This window comes from Eumetopias jubatus, unplaced genomic scaffold, assembly GCF_037043125.1.
Source record: "Eumetopias jubatus isolate StellerSeaLion01/CBP00866 unplaced genomic scaffold, mEumJub1_p1.0 scaffold_4, whole genome shotgun sequence".
In the NCBI taxonomy this organism is placed as follows: domain Eukaryota; kingdom Metazoa; phylum Chordata; class Mammalia; order Carnivora; family Otariidae; genus Eumetopias; species Eumetopias jubatus.
Window position 1 is genome coordinate 28,353,281 of NW_028274810.1, and position 20,252 is coordinate 28,373,532.

The 20,252-nt window shown below is 38.6% G+C and overlaps 2 protein-coding genes across 2 annotated transcripts in view; both read left to right on the forward strand.

Annotated features, from left to right (window-relative positions):
* The window catches only part of ABCA4 (ATP binding cassette subfamily A member 4), a 166,462-nt gene extending 164,669 nt beyond the window's left edge, over positions 1–1,793 (forward strand). The window contains exon 51 of the mRNA XM_088022838.1: positions 1,603–1,793. Within this exon, the coding sequence (XP_087878964.1) occupies positions 1,603–1,793 (191 nt within the window). The remainder of the gene's footprint in view (positions 1–1,602) is intronic.
* GCLM (glutamate-cysteine ligase modifier subunit) lies at positions 1,713–20,116 on the forward strand. The gene is made up of 7 exons (XM_028087608.2): positions 1,713–2,231; positions 6,968–7,033; positions 8,297–8,381; positions 12,059–12,118; positions 13,315–13,517; positions 14,671–14,785; positions 18,464–20,116. The coding sequence occupies exons 1-7, from the start codon at positions 2,106–2,108 to the stop codon at positions 18,631–18,633; spliced, it is 825 nt and encodes a 274-aa protein (XP_027943409.1). The 5' UTR covers positions 1,713–2,105; the 3' UTR covers positions 18,634–20,116.
* Positions 20,117–20,252: the final 136 nt, after the last annotated feature.

Consider the following 20,252-nt stretch of genomic DNA (forward strand, 5'->3'; position numbering starts at 1 on the left):
TTTATCTGAATTGCTATGAAGACTAAATCAGTTTACATAATGTGAATTTTAAAAACATAACACAATGGTGCTGTGATTTCATGTCATGAATTTGCCAATGTTATGAGAACTGGATTGTAAGGGGGAAAGAGCGGAGGCATTAATAATAGGAGCTCTCTTTACCATGATCCAAATACTCTACTAAGGGCTTTTGGTAAGCTAATTCCTCAATCCTACTCGGTGTGGTAGATACTATATCAGGTGGAACCACGGCACCTAGCCATTTCTGTAGGTCAAAAATGGTCAATTATCAGCAATTTCGTATGGTTTAAACTATCATCTGGCCCAGATTAGAGAAAGCGAAACAGACTAAGTGACCTAAGTTAAAATAGCCAGTACCTGGTAAAGTCAGGTTTTCAAGCCACACAGCTTTATGTCCATGACCAATATGCTATATAAATTCCCAGCAAGAAAGCAGGTCTAATACTTTAGGAGGTACAACTTCTAATTTTTTATTAAAGATTTTATTTATTTGACAGAGAGACAGCGAGAGAGGGAACACAAGCATGGGGAGTGGGAGAGGGAGAAGCAGGCTTCCCGCTGAGCAGGAGCCCCATCGATGTGGGGCTCAGTCCCAGGACCCTGGGATCGTGACCTGATTGGAAGGCAGACGCTTAACTACTAAGCCACTCAGGCAGCCCCAACCTCTAAGTTTTAATCACGAATTATTTCCGTGGTATTAGAGAATATACAAGTCAAAAAAATAATGCCACAGAAAATTCAGCATAAAGATCAAATATTTACATTAAAATACCCCATGCTTGTTCCTGCTTCTGGCATACTCTCTTCAAAGAATTCTTACCTTCATTCAGCCAACAAATATTCACTCAAAATCAGGCTCAATCTCTAACCACCTACTAGAAGGAGCTTCTTTTTCACTTCACCCTGAATTCTTACCAACTGGAATTTATCCTTTATAATAGCATTTTGCCTTTTAATATATCTGATTTCTTTTAACAAAGGTAAAAGTTTCTTGAGGAAAGCTCAATAAATGTTCAATTTGAGATTCATACCCAGTCTACCATATATGAAATTTAATAGGAGTAAAGAATCACAACCATCTCTAAGGGAATGGCAGATAAAATCTTCCCTGATCTCACCGGATGAAGTGTTCCCTTTAATCTGAACTCATTTGGAAACTGCCCTAAGATACTATTTCATATGCTTAGGCCTTATCTTTGGAACTAGAGTTTTAAGGCAAAGATTAAGTCTTACTCATTGACTTCACACACTGTCCAGCAAATAGTCTAAGTCCTGTAATCAATGAACACAGAAAAAAACGCGCAGTTCGGGGGGGAGGGGGGAGAGAAAGACCTTGAGAAGGAAAATGAACTAAGAGGGTAAAAAAGCAATGAAAGGGCACTTTGCCTTAACACCCGCTTTTGAGAACTAAAACCAGCTAGTATTTCAAAGCCTTAACAGCGGCTTTCGCTGTCTTTTGAAAGAGGTGTGGAAGGAAATCATCAGCGCGACCGCCCATTGGCTGGGAGGCGAGACTGCGAGCGCCGCCGGCGACGCTAGGCGGAGGGGGCACTGGCCGGCGCACCGTCCTCTGACCGGCAGGGGGCGCCCTGCCGAGCGCCGGGTCCCACGCCGCCCCGCCCCGCGCGCCCCGCGCATTCTCCGCCGCGCGACCGCCCGCCGCCCGGCGCCACGCCCGCCGCAGGCCAGGGGCCAGTCACCCGCGGGCGGGCGTCCCGCAGCTCCCTCGCCGCCCCGCCCCGCCCCGCCCGGCCCGGCGGCGGGACGGGTAACGGTTACCAAGCACTTTCTTAGCCGCGATTTCTGCTTAGTCATTGTCTTCCAGGAAACGGTCCCTTCAGTTGGGAGTCAACTCTCCGGCGGCGGCCGCAGTAGCAGCAGCAGCCGCCGCGGCCAGCGCGTCCTTCCCGGGCCGCAGCTCCGCCAGTCCGGCCTCCAGAGGTCCCGAGCGCAGGCTGAGGTCCCGCCGCGTGGGGCGGCCAGCCTCGCGCTCGGCTCTCCGGCCTCGGGCACCGCGTCCTGCAGGGCGGCCTCCCTCGCCTGCGGCCCCGTCGCCGCCTGGCCCCCCTCCGTCGGCCGCTGCCATGGGCACCGACAGCCGCGCGGCCGGGGCGCTGCTGGCGCGGGCCCGCACCCTGCACCTGCAGACCGGGAACCTGCTGAACTGGGGTCGCCTGCGGAAGAAGTGCCCGTCCACGCACAGCGAGGAGGTGAGAGACGCGGGGCTCCCGGGGCAGGCCGCGGGGTCGGGCGGCTCCCAAAGGGAAGCAGCGCCCGGAGGGGCAGGCGGGCGGGCGGGCTCGGGGCGCGGGGTGAGGCGCGCACCTGGGCTCCACCGGCGCGGGGAGGCTGGGGCCGCTGGGGTTGCGACGTCGCCTCCTAAACCTGCAGCTGGGGGCCGCGCGCCTTCAAACACTTGGCAGGTGCAGCATCATCCCGAGGGACGTCTCGGTCAGTGCTCCCGGCCGACAGCCGACCTCTCGAACGCGCCGGACCCCTCTTGCGGGGGTCAGGGGGTGCAGGGAAGACCAGCACCTCCCTCCCAGCCTACCCCAGCCTCTGGCCCCCCTTCCCCCCACACCGCGGCCGGGTGAAGACATAGTTTAATAAGAGATTCGCTTTTCCAGGATTCAGGTGAAGGTAGTAGTAATAGTTCACTTAGCTCTGAGGCTGTTGACAGTAGTTTCTCTGTTGCTGTGCGGCACAGGACTCCACGCTCAAATTCGGCTTTGGAATGAGGTATGCGTTTTTCTTGCTGAAGATTAATCTGCCTCAGTGTATTTGCCTGAAGACTAATCACTAGTTTGAGGTGGCAGAGATTAATCTGGAATTATCCATGCGATACATACTCGGTCCGCAGCTGGCCATTCCTGAGTGGAGAGTCAGGGTGCCCAGTGAATTGCGGAGGCATATAGGCGGTATAAGACGGTTTTGGTACTGAAAAATAACAGTGAATGAAAACAAACCTTTAATTTAGGAGGTGTGTGACTTTGGGAAAGTTACCTTCCCTGAGTCTGTTTACACAACTGTGAAGCTGAGTAATGATAACCGTCTTCATCGGCTCACTGTGAGAATTGGAAGAGAGAATATAGGACAACGCTCATCATGGAGGCATTTATCTCCCTTTTTATCAAGATTTTATTTTTTTTTTAAGAATTTATCTATTTGATAGAGCACAAGTAGGCAGAGCGGCAGGCACAGGCAGAGGGAGAAGCAGGCCTCCCGCTGAGCAGGGAGCCCGATGCAGGGCTCCATCCCAGGACCCTGGGATCATGACCTGAGCTCAAGGCAGACGCTTAACCGACTGAGCCACCCAGGCGCCCCTTTTTATCAAAGACTTTAAACAAATCTTGATTAAAAGAAAAACTGTCCTATGCCATATTATGATACCAGCTGTACTCCTAAGCAGTTTTTGCTCTTTTATATGAGACGTTGATGATACACTATGCAGGAGCACATGGCGTCCCTCTGAGTATGCTCCAGGCCTGTGAGCACCCATCAGATGAGAACCCTTAGTTGTAACTTTAATAGGAACCAAAATCTGTACCATATTCTGTGACCAGGTTCCATCCATCTCAGTTTGTATGCCTTTTTTGTTTAAACCACCCCACTTAGACTATTTCTCCCCCCAAATAAATATTTCTGTATTTAGTTCTATTCTTTCAATTTCCTCCCAGAGCTGCTGGGTTCAGTACACCATTTTCCAAGTGTATTGACAATATTGGGTGAAATTTTTGCTCTCTTGTTTCACTACAACACACTTTAAAGTAGTGGCCTTCGAAGTTTTTTGACTTTGGCAAACCCAGTAAGAAATTTTACCTTGCAGTCTAGTTCATAGTCCATAAGGACAGAAAGTAGGATGAGTGGTTGCCTTGGGCTGGGGTAAGAATGGGTAGTGATGGCTGGTGGGCACATGAAGGTGTTCTAAAATTGGATTGTGGTGATGGCTGCAGAGCTCTGTAAAACTCTTTACAAAAAGCTCTCTAGAAAGCATTGAATTGTGCACTTAAAATAAGTGAATTTTGTGCGTAAATTATACTTCAATAAAGCTGTTAAAAATATATCTCAAAGGTTTAATGGAGATATTAACCTTTAGTATATATTGTGTATTATCATTTTTTCTATCCTATTTTAATTTTTTAAAACTGTTTCTTAATGTAATGAGTCACACTGCACAGTTTGAAAAACATTGTTCAAAGGACTAATTCTAGTTTGTTTTGCGGGGGGTGGGGGGCTGCTACATAAGAAGGACAAAATAAGCTAGAAAACATTTGAGGAAAACTTGAAAATAGGGCAGCATATTGTAGGAAAATAGGACAGTTTAGTTAAGGAGAGACATGTTTTGTTTCCCTGTAAAACAAAACAAAACAAAACAAAATTTTGTAACAAACAGAGCTCCAAATTGGGATATGCTACTTGAAATGGTTTAGGCTTGTAGAATAAAGAAACTGAATAAATCACTCATTATTAAGAAAATTTACACATTAAGTAGAGAGTTCGGTTTCCTAAAAGGTCTCTTCTATGTTTTTTTAAATTCCATTATCTTTTTAAAAAATTTTTTCACTAGAACTTTATGAAATCAAATCTTGTTTTTTAAATGAGCCGTTATAGGACTGTTTTGCTCAGTTCTTTGTTTTAAGAGTATTTGGCCAGATGAATCATGCAGTATATGTAAAACTCTTATATGGCTCCAGGTCTAATGATACACTGCATTATGATGATACTTCAGTGATCCTATGCGTATATGATAAAAATGAAGAGAACTGAGAACAAAATACAAGGTTAATGTTCAGTCAATATAGATAATATATAAAAGATTAGAAATCATTAGGTTTGTGATACAGTCAATGAATTTCTCATTGTAACATTGACTGTTCTGTGATTTGTCCTGACGTTTTATAGAATCCGAGAGTAATTAAGTGGTTTCAAGAAGGAGGTGAATACTCTGAAAATATACTTACCTTCCTGAATTGGGCTTTTTATCAGGAAAGCCTTAAGTATGCAAGTGAGCTATCCTTCCACAGGAAAATTTCTTTTTTTTTAAGATTTTATTTATTTATTTGACAGAGAGAGACACAGCGAGAGAGGGAACACAAGCAGGGGGAGCGGCGGAGGGAGAAGCAGACTCCCTGCCGAGCAGGGTGCCCGATGTGGGGCCCGATCCCAGGACCCTGGGACCATGACCCGAGCCTAAGGCAGCCACCCAACAACTGAGCCACCCAGGCACCCCCAGAGGACAATTTCTTAATATTCTCCCATGATTTGAGCCAAAGCACTCCTGATAGAATTGTTAACTTTTAGTCCTGCTGCCCCAACTTTTCCCATTTTTGAAAAGAATATTGACTTGTAATTCTGTCTGGAATAATTATCAACTAATTTGTATTTAATATCTTAAATTTGATTATAAATATATTTTCCATGAAGATAGAGACCTTGTAGATTGAATTCATGTGGATTATTGTGGACATCACATAAGTTTTTGTTGTGGCTTATGAAGCTTAATGTAGATGACTCTGAGCTCTTAAATTGATAAACCAGTTGTCCCTTGTAATTACCTGTAGTAAGATAAAAGCAGTAAAGTGCTGTGTCAGTTTTTATCATAAGCAATCATAGATCAGTGAGTTCCGAAGTTTAGTCTGTGTTATTGCTATTAAGAAAGTGCTTTTGCAGTTTAGGGACTTGATCCCAGTTACTCATTTATTTTTTCATTGATTGCCCACAGAATGCAAAGCACTGTGTCCTTGGATGTTTATAAGGTAGTGATTTCATATTGCTAGTGTTGCCCATTAGTGGTCATAAGTCAGTTTGGTGAGCCATAGAACAGCATGGTTTTTTTCTAATTAATAGAATAGAAGCCATCAGAGTGCCTAGCATGTAGTGAACATACCATTTTATAAATTTTTTGTTCTATTTATTTAGGTCCTTACCCTATATGTGAATGTATGTAGGTCTTACTTTGGAGCTCTATCAGACAAGTTTGAAATACACCGACATAAGGGATGAAAGTTGCATGAACAGTTTAATGGATTTACAACATATGTTGTAATGTTAGTGTAAACAAGTTTTATTTGTTTGTATAAGAAAACATTGAAGACGGGTTGGAGATAAACCTAAGTGGTAGGAAATGACATATGGGCTGACATTATGCAAGTTGACTTATGTAAGATAGGACTGTGGTAGTTCTCAGACTTTACATGTTGATTTCTTGGGATGCTTGTTAAAATGCAAATTCTGCCGCCCTTAAATTCAGCAGGTCTAGGATGGGGCTTAGAAACTGGAATTTTTAATGAACGCCACAGGTGAATAATGGAGTTCCTCGGGCCACACTTAGACAATCATTTATTTGTCTTGTGAGGATTATCTCATAGTGGTTAATATAATTTTAGTCAGCCTCCCTGGGCTTGAACTCACGTTCCTCTATTTATAAACCTTATTCTTGAAAAATTTTATTTGTTTCGTTGTGAATGCTTTTATGTCTCAAAGGCTTACTTAAACTTTCATTGGTACAAAGACACTTTAAAAATAGATTACTGTATTACATCAACATTTGAAGATTAAGATAAAAACAGATCTAGGGGCACCTGGGTGGCTCAGATGGTTAAGCGTCTGCCTTCGGCTCAGGTCATGAGCCCAGGGTCCTGGGATCGAGTCCCGCATCGGGCTCTCTCCTGGATAGGGAGCCTGCTTCTCCCTCTGCCTCTGCCTCTCTCTCTCTCTCTCATTCTCATGAATAGATAAAACATTTTATAAAAAAAGATAAAAACAGATCGAAACTTGTCTTCGTCAAAGAAAACAAAAACCTTGTAGAGCTAAAATTTTGGTTTTTACGGTTTTTCCTATTCACATCTTCTTTTTCCAACTTACCAAACTAATATATTCTTATTGTAGAAGTACAGAAAAGTGTATAGAGTTTGATTAACGGTTTCAAAATGCATTCCTTTTACAGCTTCGAGATTGTATCCAAAAGACCTTGAATGAGTGGAGCTCCCAAATCAGCCCTGATTTGGTCAGGGTGAGTAAAATGTGGATGAAGAAATCATGTAGGTCAAAACGGAAGTGCAGTAAGCAGGAAATTAATTTCCCCAGTTTTGACAGGGAAATCAAATAGGCAATTAGCACAAAATTCCCTGTGGCTGATTTACTTAGATGGCTGTCTGACCCAGTATGCTTAAGCATAAAACAGAAAATCCAGGATGTGTCACCAACTCTTCAGCTAGACTAGATACCAGGATTCTCTGTGCTTAATTCCCATCACACTTTCTTCACTGTGTTCCAGTTTATATTTGGTCTAATAAAGAAATGACTATTTAACAGTTTTGGTTGTTAAATTGCTTCGGTAGAGTATCATAATAATACAGTCACTAGAAATAATTATTTTAATGTCAGTTTTGAGGGAAACACTGGGTGTTTCATTAAATGTTAATAAATGACTTATCATAAATGTTAATATACAGACCACCTGTCTGCAAACCACTCTTTGGAATCCAACTCAGCCAAAGGCTCATAACAAATTACATCGACTACTTTAAAACTATGGACAAGGACATGCGCTGGAAACAGTTGTTGCCGTGGGCATTCTGCAAGTTTAAACTCCATAGCTGCTAGGCAGATGTTGATTAATGTCTTCTATCAGTCTCTGTTTCTCTAAAATGACCATTTGCCTCCATTTATGCATGACTGACAAACACTAAGCCCTTGATATGTGCCAGGCATTGTAATATGCTCAAGAATTGTGGGAAAGGCCTCACTGTTTACTGTTTTAATCTTGTAAATGTGAGTTAATGTGTTTCTGATTTATATATACTAACATCTTACCATTTTCCTCATAAATTATTAATTATAATGCATTAGAATTGCCTTTTTTATTGCACTCAGAAAAAAAGTCTTGGTTTAAAATGTTTGTGATTAATATAGGAAGCTTTTAACATGTCCTTATGCAGAATAGATAAATATTTTCATTGGTTTCGTTTTTAAGTAAAATTATGTACTATGTTAGTGGTTATAACTCCTCGCATGCTGCCTCCACCATCACCATTTGTTTGCATTCCTCTCAGTACCTGATCAAAATGAGATCCTTTTCCCCAGAAAATGGATACACAGCATTTTACCTTTGTTTCAGGGCTTTACAAACCTTATGAAGCCCATCCAGACATCAGGTAAAGAACCCTGTTATCTTCTGGGTTCTCTGTTTCTAAAGGGCATTATGGACAATAGAAAACATATAGCTAATTAAAAACATTAGTTTTATAGTTACTGTAAACATTGTTTGTTCTAGGAATTTCCAGATGTCTTGGAATGTACCGTATCTCATGCAGTAGAAAAGATAAATCCTGATGAAAGAGAAGAAATGAAAGTTTCTGGTAAAGTCCAGCCTTTACAATTTATTTTGTTATACAGTGGAAATGATAGTGAGGTTTTGTCAGGCAGGGGGAATAAGCCTTTCTTTGCTTCTGGTAATGAGTGACTCAGTCACTAAGTGTGAGAAATAGAAAGATTCTTTTTTTTTTTTTTTAAAGATTTTATTTATTTATTTGAGATAGTGAGCAAGAGAGAGAGAGAGCACAAGTGGGGAGGAGAAGGAGAAGCAGCCTCCCCGCTGAGCAGGGAGCCTGACGTGGGGCTCCATCCCAGGACCCTGGGAAGGCAGACACTTTAACCAACTGAGCCACCCAGGCGTCCCTAAAGATTCTTCTTAAACATAATATAAACTCCCAAGAGGAGGTTATAGGAGGTCAGTTTTGGCTACTTAAGTGGAGTCAGAAGAGGACTTCACCTTCCTTTTCTTCATGATGGTCTCATTAATTTATATGTCGGACTTCAGGAACATTAAGATGGAGGAAATGGAAAGAATAAAGGGAAGGCTTAAGAGCAGTGTCTATCCAGAGCCAGCACAGGTCCTCCCTTCCTGGTGGAGCACTGCTGGGCAACGGCTGAAGTCACCTGGAAGTGTAGACCAAAGTCTGGGCAACAAGTTGCACGAAGAGAAATAAAATCCGTGATATACCCATTCAACAAATGTATCAAGTCACTATTCACCAGAGACCACGCCAACCTCAAGGAATGAAAAAATAAAGAGATGGGCTGTTCTTGCCCTCATCTTGCTGTCAGCATAGCATAGTCATTAAAAGCTTGAACTTAACTAGATCAAAATTCCTCAGTATGCAGATTAGTGACTGGTATAATCTTGGGCTAACAAGTTATTTGACCTCTTTGAGCCTCATTTTCTCATCTGTAAAATAGGGATGCATCTGTTTCACAGGCTTCTTTGTAAATTAGATGAAATAACACAAAAAATGCACTTGGCACAGCAGTTGGCAAAAAGTTATGTGCTAAGTAGCTCTGATTTGTTACCATTTGTAGTTTTGTCTTGGTTGTTATATTTTATTAGGATGGACATGTAAGATGAGATACATACGGCATTGTTTTTTTTAACTCAACTACCATTTATCGAGTCTTGTTTCATACCAGGCAGTGTACTTAGCACATTTTGGTTCTATTTCTTCACATGATTCTCAAAACAATTCTACAAGGTAGGTCTATTATCCCCATTGCACAAATGACATTAAATAACTTGAAAGTTGTCTTATAACCAGTAAGAGGTTGAACCAGGAATCCATCCACGTATGCCTGACTCCAAAACCCATTTCTTTCTATTAATTTCACATTGTTATTTGTGTTGGAAAGGAATTAAAAGCAACCTCCTCTCTGGTTGATTGCAATTCCTCATGGTTTAGATCCATCTTGGAGCTCTTACAGGTTGACCTCAGTTCCTAGGGGGCTTGAGATTTTTGATAGGTATCAAAATTCTCCCCATATGAAGAGCTTTCCTTTCTCTACCTATCTAAGAATGCCTCTCATTTTGGAGAAGGACCATTTCAAATGGCACAAATTCATGGCCAGAGGGATAGTGGTAAAGGAGGGTTTTCATGGAGTATAATTATGGGAACTATGGATGGATTAAAGTGGTGAAGATTCACTCTCACCTGGTTGGTAGGGGAGTGGTGATGAGTTTTAAATAGAGAAGTCGAGTAAGGAAAGCAATGCTTTAGGAAGATTATCTAGTAGTAGAAAGGAAAGGACAAATAAATGTACAAGGTAAATTTGTTATGTTTGTTGAATACCAGGCAATTGACATATACATAGTTCATTAGCCCTCTTTTCTTTGCACTCCCTTTTCTGATTTTCTCTACTACTACTCTACCTATTTGTCTATTGAGTAAATTTAGATTTTGAACAGTGAATTTACATAAAGTAAATTTATATAAATAAATTTGAGTTTGAATCAAGTTAAAGCCTCAATTTTAATAGAAAACTACTCAGCTTTCCTGGTAACCAAAGAAATGCCAATTAATGCAGTCCTGGACAGATATATATTGTACATACTAAATTAGCAAAAACTATATATATTTTTGATAGTGTTGTATATTGTTAGAGCAATTCTTAACTTTTAGTTGGCTGGTAACTGGTACAAGTCTTTTATATAAAAGTAGGAAGTAAATAAAAGAGAACAAGATTCAGGGCATCTGGGTGGCTCAGTCAGTTAAATTTCTGATTTCGGCTCAGGTCCTGATCTCAGGGCCCTGGGATGGAGCCCACATCAGGCCATGCTCAGTGGGGAGTCTGCCTCTCCTTCTCCCTCTGCCCCTCCTCCTGCTCATGCTCTCTCTTTCTCAAATAAATAAATAAAATCTTAAAAAAAAAAAAAAGATTCACGAAAAAGATCATACCCTTTGACTCATACACATTCCTGACAATTTGTCCTTGGAAAATGCTTCAGCAGAAAGTTGAAGTTACGAAGATGTTTATTTTAGCATTGTATGTGATAACAAAAAACTGGAACTAATGTAAATGTTCAAAAAGTAGGAAATCATTTGAGTTATACCCTATCAAAATTACAGAATAATGTTTAACCACTAAAAATGAGTATGTAAGGGTGCCTAGGTGGCTCAGTGGTTAAGCGTCTGCCTTCGGCTCAGGTCATGGTCCCAGGGTCCTGGGATTGAGCCCTGAATCGGGCTCCCTGCTCCGCAGGAAGCCTGCTTCTCCCTCTCCCACTCCCCCCTGCTTGTGTTTTCTCTCTCGCTGTGTCTCTCTCTGTCAAATAAATAACAATCTTAAAAATAAAAAAAATAAAAATGAGTATGTAAAATTATTCGTTAAAAATAGAGTATACAAAAATCTAAACTGCTTTCAGTGATGAGACTATTGGCAATTTTTTTAGTCTTTCTAGAAACTCTTGGGTTTTCCTCACTTCTTTTTTTTTCCATTTGTTAAAATTTAAATTCAGTTAATTAACATATAATGTATTATTAGTTTCAGAGGTAGAGTTCAGTGATTCATCAGTCTTATATAAGACCCAGTGCTCGTTACATCATGTGCCCTTCTTCATGCCCATCACCCAGTTACCTCATCCCCCAACCACCCACCCTTCGGTTTTTCTCATTTCTAGAAAGAATACGTATTACCATTATGATAAAAAAAAGTTAAGAAAACTAAAGATGTAAAAAAATATTACATAAAGGTAAACTAAATAGAAGTAGAATAAATGTTATACCCTGCCTCATATGACCAAAAGCTAGAAGCTAATGTCTAAAAATTAAAATGGTTATATTAGGAAGGTGGGATCGTGGGGTTTTTCTTTTCCTTTTTCTTCACATTACAAGCAGTTTTAGCTTAGCCTTTTATTGATTTTAGTTTATTGGAGAATGTATATAATATGTTCCATTAATATTTAATTCATAAAAATGTACATTTTGAGTAATTTGTATATTTATGTGACCTGCCTTCTAGCAAATGGAAAATTAATATTTTTTTTTTTACAAATGAATATTTTTTGGCAATTGGCATGTAATTTAAAAATTACAATGGAAAGGTATTTTCATGTCTTAAAATGAAAACTATAAAATTACGTGACTAGGAAAGGAAAAATAATTCATTCAGGATTCTCTGTCAACTTAGTATTGTTGGCAGTGTTCATACTGTCTAGTAGAATGTTACCCAAATTTAGTAATCAGTTTTGTTTTCTTTTGTTACCCAGCAAAACTCTTCATTGTAGGATCAAACTCTTCATCCTCAACTAGAAATGCAGTTGACATGGGTAAGCAAAGATTTAACTTTTTACCTTCATAATTTTAAATTAGTGTAGGTGTAGTAGTTATATCTTGTGTTCAGGACCAGGTGAAAAAGATGAGCTCATTCCAATTTTACTTTCTAAAGTTCTAGCCCGATTTCTTAAGGCTTGTGTCAGATCATATCGACTCACATAGGTTCATATTTTGATATATATGAGGAACGTAAAAGCTGTAACATAATTGTTGACTATACGTTTGGAGATGAAATTCTCCTTAACCATATTCTTAGCCCTTGTAGTACTGTAGATGAAACACCATGACCACTACCTCCACAGCAACAAAACAAGCATTCTCATCTTTGTTCGGCACTTGGTCAGATTATTGTGATATTACAGTTATTCAACATTTTTTCTTTTAAAACATTCTTCCAGTATTATAGGTGTTGAACATTTAAGTAATTAGCTCTTTAATATTACTATGGAATGGACAATAATCATTTAAAATGAACCCTTTAAATTATTTTTACAGAAATTAAATTATCTACCTCTGTAGATTAGGACCATAAATTTAGTTTTTCAGAGTCTCAAGACTGTTCTTTGGGCGCCTGGGTGGCTCAGTTGTTAAGCGTCTGCTTTCGGCTCAGGTCATGATCCCAGAGTCCTGGGATCGAGTCCCGCATCCGGCTCCCTGCTCTGTGGGAGGCCTGCTTCTCCCTCTCTCACTCCCACTGCTTGTGTTCCCTCTCTCTGTCAAATAAATAAAATAAAATCTTAAAAAAAAAAAAAAGACTGTTCTTTGCCATGACTACCAATTACAGAATATGAGGTCAGAATTCTTGTGATCATCCATACAAGATACTAGTAGAACTGGAGAAGAAAATTTTATGAAGATAAAGAAGCTACCAAAAAATTCCTGGGGCCTAGGAAACACGGAGGCCTGTTCCCCAGAAGGACTGTCAGAGCTGTGAGTCCCTAGGAAGGAGGCAGGTCAAAGAAACTGACCTGTCTGCCACACAGACCAAGTAGATGAACAGGGACTTACACTTTTTTAAGAGATGGCAATTTTCTAAATGATAGGTAAATTATGAAACTGAATTAAATAATCTGCTATATTAGAAAACTAGTGAACTGGTATGGACAGAATTTAGTGGGATACTTGAAAGACATTACTTGTTTTCATTATGTAGCAAATACTTACCCTATTGTGTTTTCCTTCACATCAGCCTGTTCCGTCCTTGGAGTTGCGCAGCTGGATTCTGTCATCATTGCTTCACCTCCTATTGAAGATGGAGTTAATCTCTCCTTGGAGCATTTGCAGCCTTACTGGGAGGAATTAGAAAACTTGGTTCAGAGCAAAAAGATTGTTGCGATAGGTACCTCTGACCTAGACAAAACTCAGTTGGAACAGCTGTATCAGTGGGCACAGGTAAAGCACAGCTAGATCACAAGCACTCTGGGAGGACCCTGTCGTTTACAGTCTTTGCTTCACATTGCTAAGCATCATGCACAACAGTGGGCACTTAGAGCGGAGGCGCTATTCCAAATGCGGGAGTTTTGAGGCAAGATTTATCGAAAGCACTGGCCTTTTTCATCTCAAATATATACCTAATTGACCTTAATACTAATCTCATTTAAAAGGAATGACAAAAACCCTAGAAAATGTGTGCTGAAGCATTTATAGCCAACATGAATTCAGGCCATTTCCTTCGGTTTTACTTTTGTGATAAAAATATTAACATTTTGCTTTAGATATGCTTAGGTCTTGGTACTGATTTCTTAGGTAAGGGAATATCATCTGTAACAAATATTTTGCTCTTATTTAAAGATATAAAATACTTTTGATTCATAGAATTTGATAAGGAATAGGTGTCATAAATTAATCACCACTCTCTGGCCTCTAATAATGTACAATATTATTAGGGAAGTTGCTTACCAGTATTTTTTACCTTTACCCTCTGTATTTTTCTTTATTCCTTTTACTTCATCCCCATCCTTCTCCTTTGCAGAGTTTTCAGTTTCTTATGGGCAGTAAGACCTTAGAGAAAGTATTGTTCCTCCTCCCTTTGACTTGGTGGTAGCCAGAATGTGGCTAAGATTCTGCTGGAGAGACTTGGGTGATGTGGAATGTATCTGTAAATTAACCAGAGCAACTATTAGAAATTATCTAATTCTTTTTCAAAATGTGTCTGATTTATAACCATATTTTATACTTTAACATTAAATGTTCTTACTGTTTCTATTTGCTCCTTTACCTTTAAGACCTATTCCCTCTTGAGCTGGAATCATCACACTTAGAACCATGCTTGTTTCTGAGGCAAGTGTATTAGATTGCAGGAGAGTTCCGAAGGGTATAGCAGTATATTGGCTTTGGCCCCCATCCTAGAGCTTTCTTTCGCTGTTATCACTAACATGAGTTAAAAAAGCATACATTAATAAATATATTCATATAAAAATGTTTTATAAATTTTAAGCACTATAAAATGCAGTCTTTTGTATTTTCTAAAATTGTGTTCTTTTATTGCTTTCCACTTTTTGTAGTACTTAATTTAGTGCAGTGTCATGATTTTTTTCACTTCTAGGTAAAACCAAATAGTAACCAAGTTAATCTTGCCTCCTGCTGTGTGATGCCACCCGACTTGACTGCATTTGCTAAACAATTTGACATACAGCTATTGACTCATAATGATCCAAAAGGTAAGACTGAGATTTTCATTTGTTGATTGATCATGAGCTTTTGTCTTACAAGAAGCTACTTGTTAAAATTTAATTTTTAATTTTGTACAATGATAAATGCTACCTAGAACTTTTCTTAATAGTCCAAAATATATATGCATTTAGTTTCAGAAAGCTTTATTTTGTCTGTCAATGAGCAAAAAATTGAAGGGATTATATCCTGAACATCTAGTCTGTTGAAGTTTATAAATATTAAGCTACACAAAAAAGATCTTTTAAGATATTCTAAATAGTATCATATAAAATCTTGTGTAGTACAGCAAAAATTGTACCAAACAGCCACTTAAAGAGGGTAAATATCTGGAAAGAGGCAGATAAAATTTAATTTGAAATTTAAGCATCTTAGGATAGGTAATTGATTAGGTATTTTATTAATCATTTCTATCAAGACTTATATGTTTGGTGTCAATCAGAAACATTATTTGATTAATGAGAATGGCTTGTCCGCCTTCTATAGTATAATGTTTTATCAACATTTTATAGGATAAGTAGAAAAGCTAGGAAGAGAATGTTTTATACTTTATACTTATTTATTTAGCAGTCTGCCCCATTCTCATTTTTTCACTGTTTTGTAGGAAGAGGAGTTTTGATAGTTATTGCTCCTCAAATGTTAGGCATCATGCTAAATGCCTTAGAGGGATGATCTGTAATCCTCACAACAACTGCAACTAGGCATTTTATTGTTGAGGAAATAGAGCCTCAGAATTTAAGAAACTAGCCAAGGTCACCCATTTGGCAGGGGGCAAAGTTTAAACTTGGACTTGGTCCTGGCTGAATTGGGAGCCTTTTCCCCTATTCTGTACTATCTTTTTAATTTGAGATGTTAGCATTGTAGTATTTCAGTCTGAAACCTTACTTTCTTACCAGTTTCTATTTAAATGATACCAGAATAGGAGAAAAAGACTTTTGCCTCTCCCTTCAGTAATTACTTTCATAAGTAATTAAATTCACTAAAAAAAAGTCGTCTTAGTGAAACTCTAACAAAGAATTTCTATGCTGATTTATTCTGAAACAAACCATTTAAATTCCAACTTTATGTTGGCAGATATTCTGTCATTTATCTGTTTACTTGGGGGGGGGGGCTCTTCCAACAATAATTATTATCAACAGCTGACGGATGAGCCTGCATCCCGTTCTAGCTCCACTTGAAAAAAAACCTCCTTTTTCAAAGGAAATAGGAAAAGACTAAGGTGTCTGGTATTTTATTTCCATGGTAGATGGAAGGCATGTGGGTATGTGCTAATGCATTGTTCTTATTGAAAAATAAATTGTATATACATATGAGAAGAGAAATTTAATCCTTTTTTGGTATGATTTTGCTTTACTGACATAACTTACATTTGGATGTCTTTCTAATTTTAATCCTAAACCCTTTGATTAGAATTTATAGGCTGATCCCGCATATACCATTAATGAATCTTCAGACACTTTGATCTGTAATGAAGCAATTCTTTCCTTAAAAGATTTATTGTGTTTACTCATTCTAAAGAGTTCACATAGTTAATTTTTAAAAGTATGTAATTAAGTTGATGAATAGCATAGCTCTCTGATTATGTGTCACATTTTATTTTTTAAGCAATCAAGTTATAAAACATTTAACTCTACTTGTCATCTAAAATAGAGCTTTGTTTATAAGTCCCCTCTAAAACCCTTCCCCTGTTCTAAAATTACCCTATTCTTCAGAAAGTGCTTATTTTCCATTACTCTTTGTCCTAGAAGTTGTGGTAACAGTTTAACTACAGTCAGGGTGAAATTGTGAAGTAGGTGATCCTGACTCAGAACCTTTCCCTTTTTATTTGTTTTACCCTCCCCTCATTACCATTAAATCTGATCTGCCTTATGCCTCATTCCCTCCAGGTCCTGTTCTCTGTCAGATAGACTGATATACAAATCCATGTTCATGTTACTTTCCCAAAGAGATATTTGCCTTCCATTTATCAAAGTTGCCATTTACTGGCTGCATGACCTTGGGCAAGTTATCTAAACTCTCTGCCTCAGTTGCCCCCTGGAAAAGGGGAGAATATTATCTATCTTGTAGGGTTAACATGTAGATTAAAGGAGCTAACACATGTAAAGTACTCAGAAAAGTACCTGGCACGTGATAATAGCTAACATTTACTGAGAGTTTACTATTGATGTTATTCAAATATCACAGCAGTTCTTTTGGGTCAATTGGGTCCTTTAGCGCTCCCAAATCATACTGTATAGATGGTCACTTAGTCTCTATCTGTGTGGTTGGTTCTGACCCTGGTAGAATCTTTCCATATTGCTTGATTGATTCAACAGACATTTGCATACCTAAATTGTGTCATTCATTTTTCAAAGTACTAGGAATAGAAAGACCAAGTCAGATAAATTCCAACCCTCATGGAATTTATATTCTGGTGGGAGGAGATGGACAATAAGGTAAATGTTAAATGTGAGAAATAATGGTATGTGCTATGGAGAAAAATTGGCTGAGGAAGAAAAGAGTGCCCAGGTTAGGGGTTGTTTTATATAGGGTAAGTCAGGGAGGCCTCTCTGCTAAGGGGACATTAATCAGAGACCTGCAGGAAGGGTGAGAGCCCTGCGAGAACCTGGAAGAAGAGTGTTCAAGGAAGAGAGAGCAGCTGATTCAAAGGCCCCAAAGTGTGAGTGTGCTTGAGGATTTCAGGATATAGGTTTGAGGCCAGTGTGGCTGGAGAAGAGGCAGTTGGGGGGTGGGTAGTACACCCGAGCAGGAGTCAAGGGCTTGGATATCAATGTGGGATTAGAAAATAATTATTTCATCAAAGAGATGCAAATAAAAAGATAACCGTTGCCAGAGTTTTTAAATGATTGCTGGTGCTCGTGAGGATATGGTAAGATTGGCACTCTAACATTATCAACTGCTCGTGGAAGTGTAAAATATAGCCTTTCTGGAAAGCAATTGGCAATATACTGTCTATCAAGCCTTCAAAATGTACTTGTACTTTGACTTTGTCATTCCATAGCCAGGCATGCATTTTAAAGATGTTCAGCATGACATTATTTTTATTAGCAAAATACTAGGAAAAAACTAAATTTTTTGGTCAACAATGAGGAAATGTATAAATTATGATATCTATATAATGTAGTATCTGGGTAATTATTAAAAATTATGCTTCCACAGAATATTTAATTACATGGGAAGATTCATAATAGAAGTTGAAAAGATAAGTAAATTAGGTTGTAACTACAGCATGATTTTCAGTTTTTGAGATAGGGAAAGGTACAGAAAAAAAGTTGGAAGGATATACATGGCAATGGAAGTAATCTATCTCTGGTTGATAGGATTATGGATACCTTTCCTTTTTCTTCTGTGTATGTACTTTCCTGTATTTTCACTGGCTCTACGTTAGAATTGCCTGGAAGTCTTCAAAAAAAAAAAAAAATGCAGGCTCCACTCACCAGAGGTTATGAATTAAATAGGCTGGGGTAGAGGTGTAGGGGCTTTCTAAAGAACTGCCTGGATCTTTTTGATATTCTGGTTCAGATTCATAGCACACATGAAGGAAAAGCATATTTTATATTCAATTTTGAATTGTTTCTTTTGTTGTATTTAAATGCTTACCTACATAGTAAAGTGCTGTTATTTTCAAACTTAACACTTTGGGTTTTTATTTGTTTGTTTGTTTTAAGAACTGCTTTCTGAAGCCAGTTTCCAAGAAGCTCTTCAGGAAAGCATCCCTGACATTCAAGCACATGAGTGGGTGCCCCTGTGGCTACTGCGGTATTCGGTCATTGTTAAAAGTAGAGGAATTATCAAATCAAAAGGCTACATTTTACAAGCTAAAAGAAGGGGTTCTTAACTACGACTTAGGATCATAACCTACTGACTTGTATTTTCCTTGAATATAAGATAAAATTGAGATGTATAAAAATTAGTTACTGCCTGTAAATGGTGTCATGGAGGCAGATATTCTTCAGTTATATTTGACGATATGTTATCCGTCAAGATTTGAATACTTCTCTTGCCTCCATATCAGTTCACTCACATGAACTCCACTGTATTGTTTTCATTAAACTATTGTTTTCTAATTGAAATTGTCTATGAAGAAAATACTTACAATATATTTTTCCTTTATTTTTATGACTAATAGAAATCAAGAAAAATTGTTGTTAGATATATTTTGGGCCTAGGTATCAGGGTAATGTATATACATATTTTTTATTTCCAAAAATTAATTAATGGCTTCTTATTCTATAGTATAAGCAATTTAATTACAATTGTTAAAACAAATACTGGAAGATATTTTTTCTGTAATTGATAAGATGATTATATCCCAGAGTAACTAGAGTAGCTGGGATCTACTAGTAGTGTAAGTAAAATTCATATCTTCAGTACATGAATGAAAACTTAAACTTAATTGTCCTTGCTTGTAGTTTACCTATAATGATTTAATCTTGTATTCTTGTGCCATATTTTCCTTGCTGTTATTTCCAAGACAAACCAAAGTAAATCTGAAAAAGGAGATTAGAAGCTTTGAAATTATTATTTGGGGGTTTTATAAAAGCAACTATTATCATCTCCAGATTCTTTTTAATTCTTGATCCATCCTTAATATTTTGCTATTCATTCAAGAATATTCAGTAAGTATTGAGTGTTTACCATGTGCTGGGCACTGTGGGCTCTGGGGAGAAAGGGGACACAGGGAGTCAGAATCAGTTGAGTAAAATGTGTAATATTTGTTCCCCACTAATAACTGACTTGAAGGGACTAACAGCCAGAAAAGGAGTGAAAAAAATCTTTAATTCAAGGCCAACATTGTCTATTTAGACAACTTTTTTTTGAGATATGGTCTTAACCATTGAAAAACAAAATGGTATAATCAAAAATTTAGAGCTAGAAGATGTCATAGATTATTTATTATAATTCCCATTAGTTTAAGAACCAGAAAATAGCAAACAAATAAGCTGTGGCCTTTGATATAGATTACAGGTCTCCTTAGGTCTATAAATTTGTATCTGTAACCCAAATAGTTTGAAAAGTTCTTCAGACTTCAGAAATCTCTTGTATGTCAATCAGTACCTTTAAACCATGTGTCTTAATACATGGTTTATTTAAAAAAACTAATATAGGGTACCTGGGTGGCTCAGTCGGTTAAGTGTCTGCTTTCAGCTCAGGTCATGATCCCGGGGTCCTGGGATTGAGCCCTACATTGGGCTCCCTACTCAGCAGGGAGTCTGCTTCTCCCTCTGCGCCTCCCCCTGCTCATGCTCTCTCTCACTCTCTCGCGCTCTCGAATAAATAAATAAAATCTTTGAAAAAAATAAACTAATATATAAAACTAATTTTGCCCAAGTTTTTTCAACTTAGAGAAAAGTGGTTCCATATTCAAAGTAAATACACTAGGGGCGCCTGGGTGGTGCAGTTGGTTAAGTGTCTGACTCTTGGTTTGGCTCAGGTCATGATCTCAGGGTCATGCGA